Raw genomic sequence first — 15550 nt, forward strand, 5'->3', positions numbered from 1 at the left:
ATATTGATGTAAGATATTAAAATTATTTTTTTACATTGTCATATAGTTAGTGTTATAAATTTAATTTTTATTACAAATATACCATAAAAACTTTTTAGAGTTAATAATACAACTTTTTTTAATCAAAGTTTTTAATTTGAAAGAAATAAAATTAATATTTTACAATTAGATTATTACAAATATAAAAATATTAAGATGATTCTTGTAAATTATGATTTTGATTTTTTTTTAATAAAAACTAGTTGTAATTTTAATATATTTATATTATTTGTTTTTATAAAAACAAAGATCATTCGATAGCTTTTTATGTTACCAAAAACGTGTGGTTATAACAAGGAAGATTCCCATGTAATTTCTTTAATTGGATCACATGCAGCGGAAGGGCCCAAAAGAGAAGGAAGGTTAACGATGCAACTGGTTGGGTATATAGTTTAGATAGAGTCACTGACTGTCTCAAGACAGAAAAGGGTTAGTATCGGCTTTGCCAAGGAAACCAATGTGTTGACCCGTTCGGCTTTGCTTAGTTTACCCTCTCTTTTGTTAGTTGACAAAATGGAAGTAGTTGCGTTCAGGGTATATAGTTTTTTTTATTTTATTTTTTTTTAATAAGAAAAGAAAAGAATAAAAAATGCTTAACATAACGGCAAAACATACCCAAATCATTTTTTTTTCTTCTTCTAAATATATTTAAGAATATAGTATTAATTGCTTTTTAAAATATTTTTTTTATTTCAAATTATATTAAAATAATATTTTTTATTTTTTTAAAATTATTTTTGACATTAACAAATGTAAAAATATAAAAACTTTAAATTTAAATAATATTTTTTTTTATAAAATATGATTCGCACTATATTAAAAAGATCCGTATGAAATTATAGTAGGGTAACGATTTAAAATATTTTTTTCGTAAAAATATATCAAAATAATTTTTTTTTTATTTTTTAAAATTATTTTTAATATTAGTATATTAAAATAATTGAAAACATAATTTTTTTTATGTCAAATAAAAATTAAATTTTCAAATTTTTTGACAACTGGGTTTTCAAACCCACTCGAAATCATGAATTAAAAAAGAAAAAGAAAAAGAAGTTTCGAACGGAAAAACATGTCTCGTGCGACGCTGAATCTCCGATGCACGTACCCACCTGTCCAGGTCTGTACAGGACCAAGATTTCTGTCTCTCTCAACGCACAGATGTCTTGTCTCTCTTACGTGGGTGTTGTGATTTTATAATATAATAATGGAGTAACAACTTCCACGTGTCAAAAACACATGATAGATTACATTCCCAGTCACATACAATACAAGGAGGGATCCATGGATGGAAGAAAAGAGTTTTACCCCCATTGTGTTTTGCAGTAAGTTTTAGGCAGGCAAGGGAAGAAGAGGCGAGAAGCTACTCTCCTCCCTCCCTCCCTCCCTCCATGTGATTTTCTTCGAAAAAAAAAATAATAAAAGTAAAACACTGTGATCAGCATTGCAACCCAAAATAATTCCTCTTCTCTCGACTGTCACTTGCCGCACACACAAAGACACACTTCCTCTCTCCGGAAGTTTTGATTAGTAGTGTTATTATTATCATTATTATTATATTAATTAATTATAACAGCAAGAGCAAATTGTGATGAACCTTTTAATAATTATTAATAATAGCTATAGCTAAAGCTGTGTGAATTTGCTATGCTCATTGTGGTTGATTTTGATTCTACTCCGTAACCGACTGTCTCTCTAGGAACTTTGTACATTTTTGTTGTTTTTTTATGCACTTAATTGGGTTGGAGAATATCGGGATCTGCTATGATTTTGAGTTGCTCAATTCCGATCTCTCTGGTGCTTTTGTAAACCAACGGTTTGGGTCCGATCGCCGGAGAAACAGCGCCATCAGATGGCGCTGTTCAGACGTTTCTTTTACCGGAAGCCTCCGGATCGGCTTCTTGAGATCTCCGAGAGAGTCTACGGTACCTCTCTCTTGTCTGTTCTCCCCCCCCCCTCTAATCTATCTTCCAAATCTCTGTTTCATTGCTAATTTTGAACAATTGAAGCTCGATGATTAGGTTTCTTATAATGCAGCTGTGAAGTATTCCAAGTCTATTATTTATGACTGGAAATGCACTGAATATTCTTTTATTTTTATGAGGAATTTTGTTTAATATGCAATTCAGCACTGATGTTGAGTTATACCAAGTATTTTGCTGCAATTCTCTGTTTTGAGTGCTTAAGCAGACTTATTGCACTGTCAATTGCAGTATTTGACTGTTGCTTCTCCACGGAAGTGTTGGAAGAAGATGAGTACAAGGTTTACTTGGGTGGCATTGTAGCACAGCTACAAGACCACTTTCCTGATGCGTCCTTCATGGTTTTTAACTTCAGAGAAGGGGAGAGGCGTAGCCAAATTTCAGACATACTGTCACAATATGACATGACAGTTATGGATTACCCTCGCCAATATGAGGGCTGTCCTATGCTGCCTCTGGAGATGATCCACCACTTCCTTCGATCAAGTGAAAGCTGGCTGTCCTTGGAAGGGCAGCAGAATGTGCTGTTAATGCATTGTGAAAGAGGAGGTTGGCCTGTACTTGCTTTCATGCTTGCAGGTCTTTTGCTATACCGGAAACAATATACTGGGGAGCACAAGACTCTTGAAATGGTCTACAAGCAAGCTCCGAGGGAACTTCTCCATCTTTTGTCTCCTTTAAATCCACAGCCTTCCCAACTTAGATATCTTCAGTACATTTCTAGAAGAAATTTTGGTTCTGAATGGCCTCCATCAGATACTCCTTTACAGTTGGATTGTCTGATGCTAAGATCCCTTCCATTGTTTGAAGGGGGTAAAGGTTGCCGGCCAGTTGTACGTGTTTATGGCCAGGATCCTTCAAAACCAGCCAATAGAACTTCCAAGCTTCTGTTTTCAACATCAAAGACTAAAAAACATGTTCGCCTCTACCAGCAGGTAATGCCTCTACTCATGTTATTGAAAATGATCCATGAATCACTTCCACCTTGAGGTGCTTCTTATGAATTTCATCAATTGCAGGAAGAGTGTATACTAGTGAAAATAGATATACGGTGCCGGGTTCAAGGGGATGTTGTTCTTGAGTGCATCCATTTGGATGAAGATTTGGTACGTGAGGAGATGATGTTCAGAGTGATGTTTCACACAGCATTTGTGCAGGCCAATATTTTGATGCTCGTCCGTGATGAGATTGACTTTCTCTGGGACGCCAAGGACCAATTTCCAAAGGACTTTAGAGCAGAGGTAGGTCTTCGTAATTCTTTTGTTGATGCTCTTTTCTGAAGCTGTAGGAGTTGAATGCATACTCGTGTCTGTATCAGGTGCTTTTTGTGGATGCTGATGCTGTGGTGCCTAATGTCACCACAGTCGAGGCAAATGAAGATGGGAACGAGACAGAAAGTGCTTCACCTGAGGAATTTTTTGAGGTGGAAGAAATTTTCAGCAATGTAGTAGACGGGCATGAAGCAAAGGGGTATGGTGCCTCTCATAAAGTCCATGACAACATGCCAGTTGATGTAGACGGTAAAGAAGTCTGGAAGGAGGATTCAGATCTTCACTCATTTGAAGACTGTGCTTCTGATGAAGGGAATCACAAACAGGAGGGGAAGCTAGATTCTAGTGTTGATGCAGTGAAGGACATTGCTGTGGATGATGTCAAGTACAAGGTAGATGAGAAGGTGGATTCTGATTTTTTAGCAGTGAAAGACATTACCGTGGATGATGGCAAAATCAAGGCAGATTCTGTGGTTTCTGCTACTGGTACGCTGATCAGGAAACAAACAACAGAAGTGATTGGAGATGTCGACGGGGAACTTAAAAAGATGGAAGATGAAGGTGATAGAGAAAATAGTGCTACAAAGAAGTTGGAATCCAAGGATCCACCAGTAGAGTTGAGTGCTGATGCTGGTAGACAAAAACTTGAGCAATTAATGTTACCTTCACCAAGGAGGCAGCCTACATCAAACGCAAAACCTGCTGCAGATTCAATTATAACCGAACAAAAGACTAAACATAATGAACAAGAAGGAGCTCATGGAAAACAAACAAAGCCAAATACTATTCCTCGGTGGGTTCCCCCTAATAGAGGCCCTTTTAGCAATTCCATGCACGGAGCACATCCGCCATCAAGATATAATAGTGCACCACCGGCTCTTACATTTTGTGCTTCACCGGAGGACTCTAGTGCTGGTGACCATGTAAAGATTTCTTCTGTTGCCACTGGCCCTGGAGATATAATTTCAAATGATTTTCCTTCTCCAACTGAAGCTCCACCTTCTCTTGACCCGCAACAAATTGCCCTCCGTGGTCCCCCACCTCCACCTCTGCCATATTCCAACAAATCTTCATTGTATGATTTCCAGGCCAGTTCAGGTGGTGAAGCACCACCACTTCATTCACAGATTGCTGATGCAGTTTCCTTTCCCCCTCCGCCTCCCACATCATTTAGCAGGCAGAATATTCAGATGATTCCTCAACATTCATCTCCACCACCCCCTCCTCCTCTTCCCCAGCTGTCTAATAGGCAGACTTTTGGGATGGTTTTGCCTCCACCTCCTCCACCCCCTTGGAAGTCTGGGAATACTCCAGCTGTTTTCACTACAACTTATTCTCCTCCCCTTCTTCTCCCTTCAGGTGCCTCTACTACAAATCATGGCAGACTTGGAATTCCCAATCCACCTCCACCTCCACCTCCACCTCCACGTCCATCTCTTTCTCTTGCACACACGTGTAGCACTCCTTTGGCTCAACCAATGCCCACTCATGGAGTTATACCTCCACCTCCTCCTCCACCCTCGAAGCCTGCACAAAGAGCTCCACCACCTTCGCAGCCTGCACATGGAGCTCCACCACCCCCACCTCCACCTCCTATGCGTGGTCCACCACTTCCTCCACTTGTGAGTCAGGCTCCTCCTCCACCACCACCACCTCCACCTCCTATGCGTGGTCAACCACTTCCTCCACTTGTGAGTCAGGCTCCTCCTCCACCACCACCACCTCCACCTCCTATGCGTGGTCAACCACTACCTCCACTTGTGAGTCAGGCTCCTCCTCCACCACCGCCTCCTCCAGGCCGTGGAGCCCCCCCTCCACCACCGCCTCCGCCAGGCCGTGGAGCCCCCCTTCCTCCCCCGCCTCCACCAGGAGCTCGTGTTCCTGGATCTCCTGCATCACCAAGACCTCCAGGCAGTGCACCCCATCCACCTCCAGCCTTAGGTGTAAAAGGAGCTGCTGATGCAAGAGGTCTGCCTTCGGGAAGAGGGCGGGGTGTTTTACGTCCTTCAGGGATGGGGACATCTGCTACAGCACCCAGAAGATCTTCTTTAAAGCCTTTGCATTGGAGCAAGGTAACAAGAGCAATACAAGGAAGCTTATGGGAGGAGCTGCAAAGGCATGGAGAGTCCCAAATGTATTGCATCTTACTAATTGAATTTTCTTTTAGAATAACTAACACACAATTCAGCCATACTTTCTTGAAGTTTATAAATGCGTTACTATATACATTTTAGAATCATTCTCTTTATTTGATGGTGTTGCATCCTTGAGCCATAGTGCCCCAGAATTTGACGTGTCAGAGCTAGAAAGCCTTTTCTCTGCAACTGTCCACAAACCTGCTGATTCGGGAGGTAAAGCTGGTGGAAGACACAAGTCTGTTGGATCAAAAACTGACAAAGTTCACCTGGTAATCTAAAATTCATTTTTCTGTCTTGAAATTCTTCTGTAAAAAACCTCCAGTGTGTGTAATGGATCTTTGATTCTTGTTGCTGGAGTTTCGTTTTACTTTATTTTATTTTTCTCAAGACTTCTTGATTTTTCTTCAATGGTTTTTTCTTGCTTTCTCCAATTAAAATATTGTAGTTGCAATTTCTCTCTCCATAAGGCTCAAGTTAATTTGTGGTCGGAATTGCACTACTTTTCTCATTAGCCCATAAACCTTCTTTTTCCTGGGAGATTTTACGATAAATGATTCTAGTAAAGGTGTTTATTGGGTAGTTTCTGTGACAATTAGGTGAGAAAAGTTACTTTGACTGTATTTGCATCAATTATTCAGATATTATACGGAACCTAATGAAACATTTAGATTAGTATGTATTTGTGAACTTTTTACATGTAAGATAAATTCAAGATTGTCTTCCAATTTTACTTCTTATTAGTTGTTTACATGTGCTCGCATCTCTTTGTCATCTCTAATCAACTGCACTGAGAACAGTACCCTTCTACCTACAAATTCCAATGATATTTTTGTACAATCAAGGCATAGCCATTCATTGACCATACAAACATTAAGCCTTGAAACTGCAAGTTTAACCATTTGATGTTAGTGGCAACCATAATCATTATTTGGGTTTCAGGTTAATAGCTGAATAACAAATGGTGGCTACCTTTTTTTTTTGTGATATGTGGAGAAATCCTTGTGAGATATAGCTAAAGTTTCTTTTTCAATTATATGGCGTTGCATGATAGTTTGTTGGTAGCTGAGCTTACAAATGCCCCTAATATTTGTGCAGTAAGTTGTTTATCAATATTGCCCCTTTTAAGTGCAGTTAGGGTAGCATTTATCTTAAAGACTATGTTGTATACCGGAAGGGTTAAGCTATAGTGAAATTGACTTGGATTGAAGTTGTAAGGATGCAATTTTCAAATATGCTGGGAAATATCAAACATCGCTTAACATAGGATGGAACATAGGAAAAGCATTTAACTCTAACTAATTCGAGATTAAGGTTCAGTCGAGTTGGATGTTAAGCAGGCATGATAGCATGTCATAAAAAATGAGAAAAATTATCATTTATCTGTGTGCGGATTCTATGCTTTGTTAGTTATGTATTGTTGTGCAATTGCCATGTGTGTCTTTGTGTTTTGCATGCTTGCTTACAAGTGTGTTTTTGTGTATCTTTCTAAATATATATCAATTTGATTGCACTTTTTGCTGTTTTTTGTTAAAAGAAGTTTGTTCAGAGATAATAGACCCTTATGATAGAATCTTGATCTTTTCTTACAATTTAATGTATCCCAAATGAAGCTTCTTGTTGCCAATTGTAGATTGATCTGCGGAGGGCGAATAACACTGAAATTATGCTTACAAAAGTTAAGATGCCGCTTTCTGACATGATGGTAAGATCAGGCATCTTGGAAGTCCTTGCAGTGATTATTTCATTTATTAAAACTATTTTTATTGATTTGCTGATGAAGACATGATATTTTCAGGCTGCAGTTCTAGCAATGGATGAGTCAATATTAGATGTTGATCAAGTGGAAAATCTTATAAAGTTCTGTCCCACGAAAGAGGAGATGGAACTTCTCAAGGTGAAGCTTCAAACAATTAAGATCTCATTTACCTTCCATTCCATATTCAAGAGTATTTTGACATTCTGTTGACCCTCTAAACTCAAGGCCAATTTTAGACATTTAACCATGATTAATTGTAAATTAACAGGGCTATACAGGTGACAAGGAAAACCTGGGGAAGTGTGAACAGGTCTGCAAAGTTTACTTACCAACCAGAAATTCCTCATGTTTTACTGGAATGCAATCTTGAGAACTTTGTCAGTTGTCACACTTGGGTTAGTTGAACTCTTGAAGATTGACACGTGACTATGTACCTGTAGCCTGGCTTATGTGACTTCTTAAAATCTTTATAGCTTCTCTCTCATTATGTGAAATAATGAATTAAAGAACTATAATTATGGTTGTCCTTTTCAGTTTTCGCTGTGACAATAAAGTAGGCAGGTTGGCCGATCCATTTGACCCTAGAAGTTGTTGTCTAATATCACTGGTCTGTGATACCCTGACAATTTTCCATTTGACCCTAGACGTTGTCTAGTATCACTGGTCTGTGTGATACCCTGACAATTTGATTTTGAAACTCTGAACTCCAAACTTTCATTGCTATCTTTTAATGGAAGGAGCTGCATAAGAGGACATGAACTCATGATATGAGAAATTTGGTTTTGCATTCCTGTTTGTTTCAAGCATCCCATCTAAAAAAGAGGCACATGGATACTACTGAGTAGTTGTAAGCACCAGGAAAGGATCGGATTTTATTCTTGAATATTACCTTAAGTTACGAGATATCTAATACTTTGATGATGAGAAAGCATTGAAGTTTTTTCTCCTTTATATGAAAAAAAAGGGGAAAAGGATAGGAAAATTGTCTCAAGTTATGTGATTCATCAACAATGTTTGGTTGTCCAGTGGTAGAAAGAAATACATCATGTTTGCAATGGAAATTTCTTCTTTTATCTAGTGAAAATATGTAGGGCTGAGAATACCAGTTCTTTTCCAGTCTTTTTTTCTTTTACCAAACCAAATTGCATTTAGTTTGAACATGTCTGCATAAAGTATTATGTAGCTGCATGAGAAGTGATGATCGTGCTAGGCAAGACCTACTTTCTGATGTTTGGAATATCAGCAGTTGCATTCCTTCGTCACTCTAAAAAAAAAGTTTTGTTATGAGCAGCAGAACTACAAACTGCACATGAAAGTAGAATAAATAACTTATAATAAATAAATTTTCTTGTAGATGAGTTAAGGTTAGGTATGGTTATCTTTCAAATTAAGGACATGGTTACCTATCCCGCAAAAGAGGTGATCCTATGGCAGACTGGGATTCTAGACTTAAAAGGTGTTTAGAGGCTAGATAAGAGCCCAGTACATGGGGAAGGCTGGAAGTCTCTTTTAAGACATCTGATCTAGTTGGAAATATACAGAAAAAAATTAGCTTGGTCTCTGCTAAGAATAACATGCACAAATTGAGAAATGGTCTCGGGCGTCAGGGGGAAGCTGAACTAGGATGCATGAATTGGTGATAGCTGACTGACATCCTGATAGCTTCAATTGCTGTAATTGTGGTAATTATCAATTTATGTAAATGTATGAAATTGATGATAGCTCTTACTCCCTGTCTCGATAGTTTCAATTGCTAAAATTGAGGCCATTATGAATTTATGTTTTTAGGGTATTATAGTGCATGTTGACTAGAGATCATAATGTGAAATCCATCAATTTGAATCTTTTGCATGCATGTAGATCACATTACATGGGCTAACTTATTTTTCCTGTTGGATTTGCTGGATAACTTGAATGCATCCTTTCTTATTTCGATATTGGAACAAACTATTCAACTTTATTGTATGCGTTTACTCTTCAGTACTTCTTGGAGCTGATGAAAGTGCCACGTGTTGAGTCCAAGTTGAGAGTGTTTTCTTTCAAGATTCAATTCGGCTCTCAGGTTTGGCGGCATCTGCATTGTTAGTGTGATTTTAATAAATTTACAGTTCTCCTAAACTATGTTTTTCTCCACAGTTTTCTTATTCTTGCTCTCTTTCACAGATTTCAGAATTTAAAAAGAGCTTAAACACTGTAAACTCTGCATGTGATGAGGTATAATCTGCTAACAATAATGAAGCGTTCCATGTTTTACACACATTCATTTTTTACACATGGGGGCTGAATATCTGCTTATTAGGTCCGGAATTCCCTCAAATTGAAGGAAATTATGAAGAAAATTCTTTATTTGGGGAATACGCTGAATCAAGGAACTGTACGGGGTAAGTATTTCAGGTTCTAAAGGAAATTGTTGAGAAAATTCTTTATATGGGGAATGTACTGAACTTAGGTATAAATGCTGTATTCACATTAAAGTTTTTAGAGAACTTTCATAATGGCATTTGGCATGATTATTTATATGTTCTCATGAGAAAAGTACAGGAGAAGAACAACTCAATTGCCTGTAATGGTTTGCTTGCTCTTTCCATAATGATTGTGGCTTTGTTCACACCTACTTGAAGGGCATAGCCTATATCACAACTTAGGGAATCTGAAGAACCATATGAAGTCTTAGAGCAACAAGATCACAGTATTTATAAGATGTTCTAATTGCCATTATCTGTAGCAATTAGTCTTGAGCTCTATTTACAGTTTATCACAATTAATGGTTAATACATGACTAGTGCCCTGCTACCACACAAAGCTTCAATTTTAAAGGAAAACAACCTTTTTTCCCATCTTTTAATTACGTGTCACCAATTGTATGGTAAAGATTATGTTTTTGAGATATTATAAATCTCAAAAGTATGGATAATTATTGGGCTTTATGTAATAAGGAACTGGCTGAGAATCATGGTGCTGTAAATTAGCTACATGATGTTTCTAGATGTTTTAGGCTTTTAGATGTTTTTCCTGTCCTATAGTTGATTTAGTTTCATGCTATTTTTCCCTTTGGCTTTTTTAATAATCACAACATTTTTGTTTCATTTTCCATTATTTTCGACGGTTTCATCAAGTCTTTAGTATTTAAAATATGAAATAGTGTTTCCTCTCACCTTTCTAATTGCTTGCCTTTCAGGTCTCTATTCATCTCTCATATAGTCCCTCCTCTCCTCTTCTTCCACATTCTCTTATTACCTAAATTTTCACCCAACTAGCAATCACCAAACACTTTCCAGCCGAGCATTGATGGATTTAGATGGTGAAGCACATGCATTTTGTAAAAGAAACTGCTCTAAACTGCATGGTAAACATTAACAGAACATGTAAATGATTAAATCTCTTTTGGAAGAATACAAGTACTCATGTCCTTACTATCTGGTATTCATATGATCAATATTGCTTTCTCTATTTTGTTAGTAATTTTCCATCATCTGAACATCTGTTGGTGTCTTATCATGATGAGTACTTTTTCTTTCTTGGGTTGAATTTTTCATGCTGACATTATGCAAATAAATTCCTAAACATTGTTCATTTTTCCTTAATACAACATATCAAATACTTTCTGAATTGTACAGGTTCTGCAATTGGATTCAAGTTGGACAGTCTTTTAAAACTCACTGATACGCGTGCTTCTAACAACAAGATGACGCTCATGCATTATCTTTGCAAGGTGTGGTTAGTATTATGCTCCTTTTTTTTAAAAAAAAAAATTTCAAAGTGCAATCAAAACCTTTTTAAATGACAATTTTAGATTTTCTATTCTAAATTTGATTGTTATAGAGCCTTTTTGTTATTGTTGTCTCAAGGTTGCTTCCTGGGATGCAATGCTTATGTAACCAGCTATTTGATTACCAATGTTAAGTCCTTATTTTGTAATAAATCGAACATTGCAACAATAATTGTACCCAAACCTTGCCTTACGGGTGCACAGTGCAGTTTGATGAATGGGTGCTCAAGCAGATCCCAAATGAATTAAGAGGAGCTGATCTTCATTTTTACTTTGTCTAAGCTCTTAAAAATTTGGTGACGCTTGCATTTTTTAGTTTGGAAATTTGCAGAATATGTAAATTTGGAGAGATTGTTAATTCGGCCTTAGTATTAGATTGACTTTGGAGAACGTATTTGGGTGCACTTAGCTATATAATTAAGTTAAAAAAGGATGTGATTCAGAAACTTCAAACTTGAATTGCTCTAAGATTCTATCCTTGTTACAATTGACAATTGTGGTGGGCATCTGCAGTGAGATCCATAATAATTACATTTTGTTTTCTTGCCTCCCAGGTTCTCGCAGCTAAGTCACAAGCACTTCTAGATTTTCACCGCGACCTAGTTAGCCTTGAAACTGCATCTAAGGTGCCTGATTTGTTTGAATTGTCAACAACACTTGATTACTGCAGTAAGATTATGAATAGATGGAGTCTCTGTTTCTTGCAGATACAATTGAAGTCTTTAGCAGAAGAAATGCAGGCTATAATCAAGGGATTAGAGAAGGTTAAGAAGGAGTTGGCAGCATCAGAAAATGATGGTCCCGTGTCCGAAGTTTTTCGAAAGGTTCAAAGCCTATTGTCTGGTTTCTATTCTCCTTGTGAAAACTGATTTTGTGGTTTTTATTTCATCTTGCATCCTTAAAATTGCTTACTGACCTTGCCTCTGTTATGTTTTCTTCATCGTTTATTGCTTTGATGTTCTGTGTGCACTAACATTCTTTTATGTGAATTTTAGACACTAAAAGAATTCATTAGTGTTGCTGAGACAGAGGTGGCATCCGTGACAAGTTTCTATGCTATGGTGGTAATTTCCCAACCAATCATTTGCATCCACTATAATTTTTGTAGTATTTTTTATTTCTAACCTAGTATCGATGTTTAATTTTTTTATTGATTAAAATTAAATTTATAAATTTCTTATTTTAAAAACCAAAATCAAAAGATTATAAAAGATTTAAAAATATAAAATATATCAAAATTAAATCCGTAATTACTCTTGATTTTTGAAATGATATGGAATGATCAAGAATAAGAGATGGTTTCCTTCTTGTTTTTTTTTTTTTTTTTTTGCTTTTATGTCTCATTGAGAAATATTCAATAACTAAAGCTTAAGCTTATGACATGAGCTTTTAGTTAATTTTAGTAAAAATAATTCATAATAATCCTATGCTAAGTAATTGTGTTTAAAGTTTGTAGTTAATTTTTTTTTCCTGATATTTGCTCCTTTTCCATCTTAGTATCATTGTTTTAATTTTTTATCTTTTTTATTTGCATATGTGGCAAGGACCCAATGCATGTTTTATTTTTTTTATTCGATGGGAAAATAGGCAATTCATGTGTCTTGACCACAGAACACTCTTAAAATTGCATCCATGCTATGTTGTCCACCATCATCAATTATTGTCCTGTGGTGGACAGGGTAGAAATGCGGATGCACTTGCACTGTACTTCGGTGAGGATCCTGCCCGTTGCCCATTTGAGCAAGGCAAGTTATAATTGGAACATTTTTCTTATTTACCTTAACTGATCTATGAATTTATGATTTAATAGAGTATTGCGTTTAGTAGTGATCGTGTGGTATACCCACAGGTTTGTTTCTTGACTTTTCTGAAGTTCAGTATCTCAACAAGATATGATGTCTATATATAATTTAAATGTTCATTAGGGGGGAGGGGAGGGTAGAACTTCCAGAAGATTTTCCCAACATGAGAAGAGCAAACGAGGCCTGAAATACAAATTGAATTTTCATGAATACTATTTGAGAAAGACTTGTGTAGTTATATTAGACGAACTGTGAGATAAATATGAAAAGGTGGAAAGGGATAGATAAGAGACAGGACAAGATGTAGACTTTGGAGGAATCAGAGTTTCATGATATAGTATAAAATCATTTGAGTCTAGTCTATTTGCTAAGATGAACATTGGAGAGAACCTGAAATGATTTCTGATCAATGCAGTTACAGCTACTCTCTTAAATTTTGTGAGATTGTTTCGTAAAGCGCATGAGGAAAATTTGAAACAGGCTGAATTGGAGAGGAAGAAATCTGAGAAGGAGGCTGAAATGGAGAAGGCAAGGGGTATAAATCTTACAAAGAAGAACATGGAATAACTGCAAATTGGTTTCTTCTTCGTTTCCTCGCTTGGCAATTTGATGTTCTCTGCCACAGCAGCCATCTGCCACAATGTTTTTTTTGGTGTGAAGGTGGCTCATGCTGCTGAGGATTGGTGCCAAGTATCCAATTCTCTGCTCCAGTACGGTGCAAATATAAGCCTGCAAGTGATATTGACAGGGCACGAGCACCATTCCATGAGGCAGGCATGCGGAGCTTTAAGGTATGCTGAAGGCTTGTTGAGTCAGAGCACGACAGATGAGTTCGTTTTTTAGAAATTAAACGGGGATCATACCACAGCATATTGTGTGGTTAAAAAGCATGGGTTCTCTGCGTGATTTAAAAGATGAGGGATGCGGTCCTTGCATATCATCGACAAGGGAATTTGTCGTTTTGGTCAATCCTTCCTTTACACATCAGGAGATTCGGTTTCCAGCTTTCGGCATTCGTTTTTGGCATACATTTTTTCTGCACCAGAGCGGATGGCTTAAAGCCGCCAAGTGACAGTGCCATGTACAGAGCTCTAACCCTACACAAACACTAGAATTCAATTCTTTTCTTGTAACATAGGGAGCAGCCTACCCCTTGTTTCTTCTAATAGAGATTGACTTGACCCGTCGCTGAAGATGTATAGTTGAGTAGAAGACGGGTTGCTCTTAGTGTGTAATTAATTGTAACATATCAGAAAAACAGAGGTTGCAGCACAGTTTTAAAACTTGATATTTTTAAGCACTCTAGTTTGTATCCATGGGAACCATCTTTCGAAGCCAGACATTGGTTGAAGGCTAGTAGCAAAGACTGGTAGGATTCCAATCTGCTCAACTCCTCTTGCTTCAGATTCAAGTAGAGGAAAAATGTATTTAAAATCAAAGGTGCTGGGGGCATGGGGAAATTCATTCAAGGCGGAGTCTTCCGGGAATGTTAAACAGTAACTACTAGAACTGTGGACTATTTATTATTATCTGTCTTAAGTGGTTTTTTTTTTTCCAGAAATTCAATGGTTTTAATGGTTCCAGAAGTTCATTCGTTATTGGGTATGGTTTCAGCCTCTATATGTAGAAAAAAGGAGGAGTTGAGGGGAGAAAGGAAGAGCGAAAAAGGTGAGTGTTAGAAGTTCATGTTTCATTGAAGGAGTCTGACATTTGGCGATGATTTTGAGCTGAAATCGAACCAAAAATGGTGGTTGAGAAAGCCATGGGAGGGGCGGCGCAGGAACGATTTCCAACTACTTTGTGATATGATGATGTATTGTCCGCTTGATTCTCTTTCTTTTTAAAATTATTTTATAAGAAATTAAAAAATTATACTTCAAAAATAAAATCTAAATATCATGTTGAATATTAAAAGACTACAATCTAGAGTAGTATACATACCGGTACAAAAGGGTCAGAAAAAAAAAAAATTCCATTGTAAAGTGACAATTATAACTATAATTATAGTAAATATTTTTCAATTAATAATTTATTTGTTGATGAATAATAATTTATCGTCTTTTAATTTGCAGCTCATTGTATTCTTACTTCAAAAGTGACCATAATTCTAAAACATATCTCAAAAGTCTTTTTTTTTTGTATTATCTAAAAATCAAATTATATATTGTTTGGTTTTATCATTTTCCTGCTAAATTTATATTTGAAATAATGGAATTTTTTTGTTTTTAAGTTTAAAAAGTTTTTTTTTGAGTTTCATCTCTAATTTTTTTTATTTATTATAAGACATTTCTCCATGAAAAATTAAGGAAACATTTTTATTAAAAAAATTTAAAACAGAAAACAAGGATCTTTATTGGCTTTCATAAAAAAAAAAAAAAAAAAAATAGAAGAAATGAACGTAAACAATTATTTGAACCAAAAAGTCCTTATTTTTATAGTCGGGAATTTGAGAAATAAGTTTTTAATAATTTTATTTTTTTAGAGAATAGGAGAAATAGAAAATATGCATTTTAAGAAATTATTTTATATTCGTAAACATTTGTTTTATTTTTTATTTTTAGAGATTTGTTTTTCTAAAAAATTTAAAAACGTTTCTCAATTAAACACGACTACGATTTTGATGTCCTAAATTGCGTGAATAGCAGAATAATTAGGGAATAATGTGAGCAACCTTTCGAAAGCTATGTCTACATGCTTACGTAAGAGTTAACCACTAGGGTTGATGCCCACACTACGCTATGTGCGGGATAAAAAACTAATTATTATATTAAAAAAATGTGAGTGTTATTAATTTTT

The 15550-nt window shown here is 36.3% G+C and overlaps 1 protein-coding gene across 10 annotated transcripts; it reads left to right on the top strand.

Annotated features, from left to right (window-relative positions):
- Positions 1-1179: 1179 nt before the first annotated feature.
- LOC133678504 (formin-like protein 20) lies at positions 1180-14070 on the top strand. 10 transcript variants are annotated; one of them, XM_062100813.1, is made up of 18 exons: positions 1259-1961; positions 2250-2953; positions 3038-3259; positions 3337-4927; positions 5012-5423; positions 5561-5696; positions 7058-7129; positions 7223-7321; positions 7452-7493; positions 9165-9245; positions 9347-9397; positions 9483-9564; positions 10801-10895; positions 11507-11578; positions 11660-11776; positions 11948-12016; positions 12631-12697; positions 13170-14070. In XM_062100813.1, exons 1-18 carry the CDS (start codon positions 1889-1891, stop codon positions 13319-13321), a joined length of 4137 nt encoding a protein of 1378 aa, XP_061956797.1. In that variant the 5' UTR covers positions 1259-1888; the 3' UTR covers positions 13322-14070. The 10 variants fall into 10 exon arrangements, 7 of the variants coding, with proteins under 7 accessions (XP_061956801.1, XP_061956800.1, XP_061956799.1 ...); XM_062100814.1 differs by having other exon boundaries at positions 1195-1961; positions 3337-5423; positions 13235-14070; XM_062100811.1 differs by having other exon boundaries at positions 1260-1961; positions 3337-5423.
- Positions 14071-15550: the final 1480 nt, after the last annotated feature.

The sequence above is a fragment of the Populus nigra genome, chromosome 18 (assembly GCF_951802175.1).
Source record: "Populus nigra chromosome 18, ddPopNigr1.1, whole genome shotgun sequence".
Classification (NCBI taxonomy): domain Eukaryota; kingdom Viridiplantae; phylum Streptophyta; class Magnoliopsida; order Malpighiales; family Salicaceae; genus Populus; species Populus nigra.

Coding starts and splice junctions, on each gene's coding strand:
- LOC133678504 (XM_062100811.1), top strand. CDS start 1,889: ATGGCGCTGTTCAGACGTTTCTTTTACCGGAAGCCTCCGGATCGGCTT. Junction 1,962..2,249: donor GATCTCCGAGAGAGTCTACG/GTACCTCTCTCT, acceptor TGTCAATTGCAG/TATTTGACTGTTGCTTCTCC. Junction 5,697..7,057: donor AAACTGACAAAGTTCACCTG/GTAATCTAAAAT, acceptor TGCCAATTGTAG/ATTGATCTGCGGAGGGCGAA.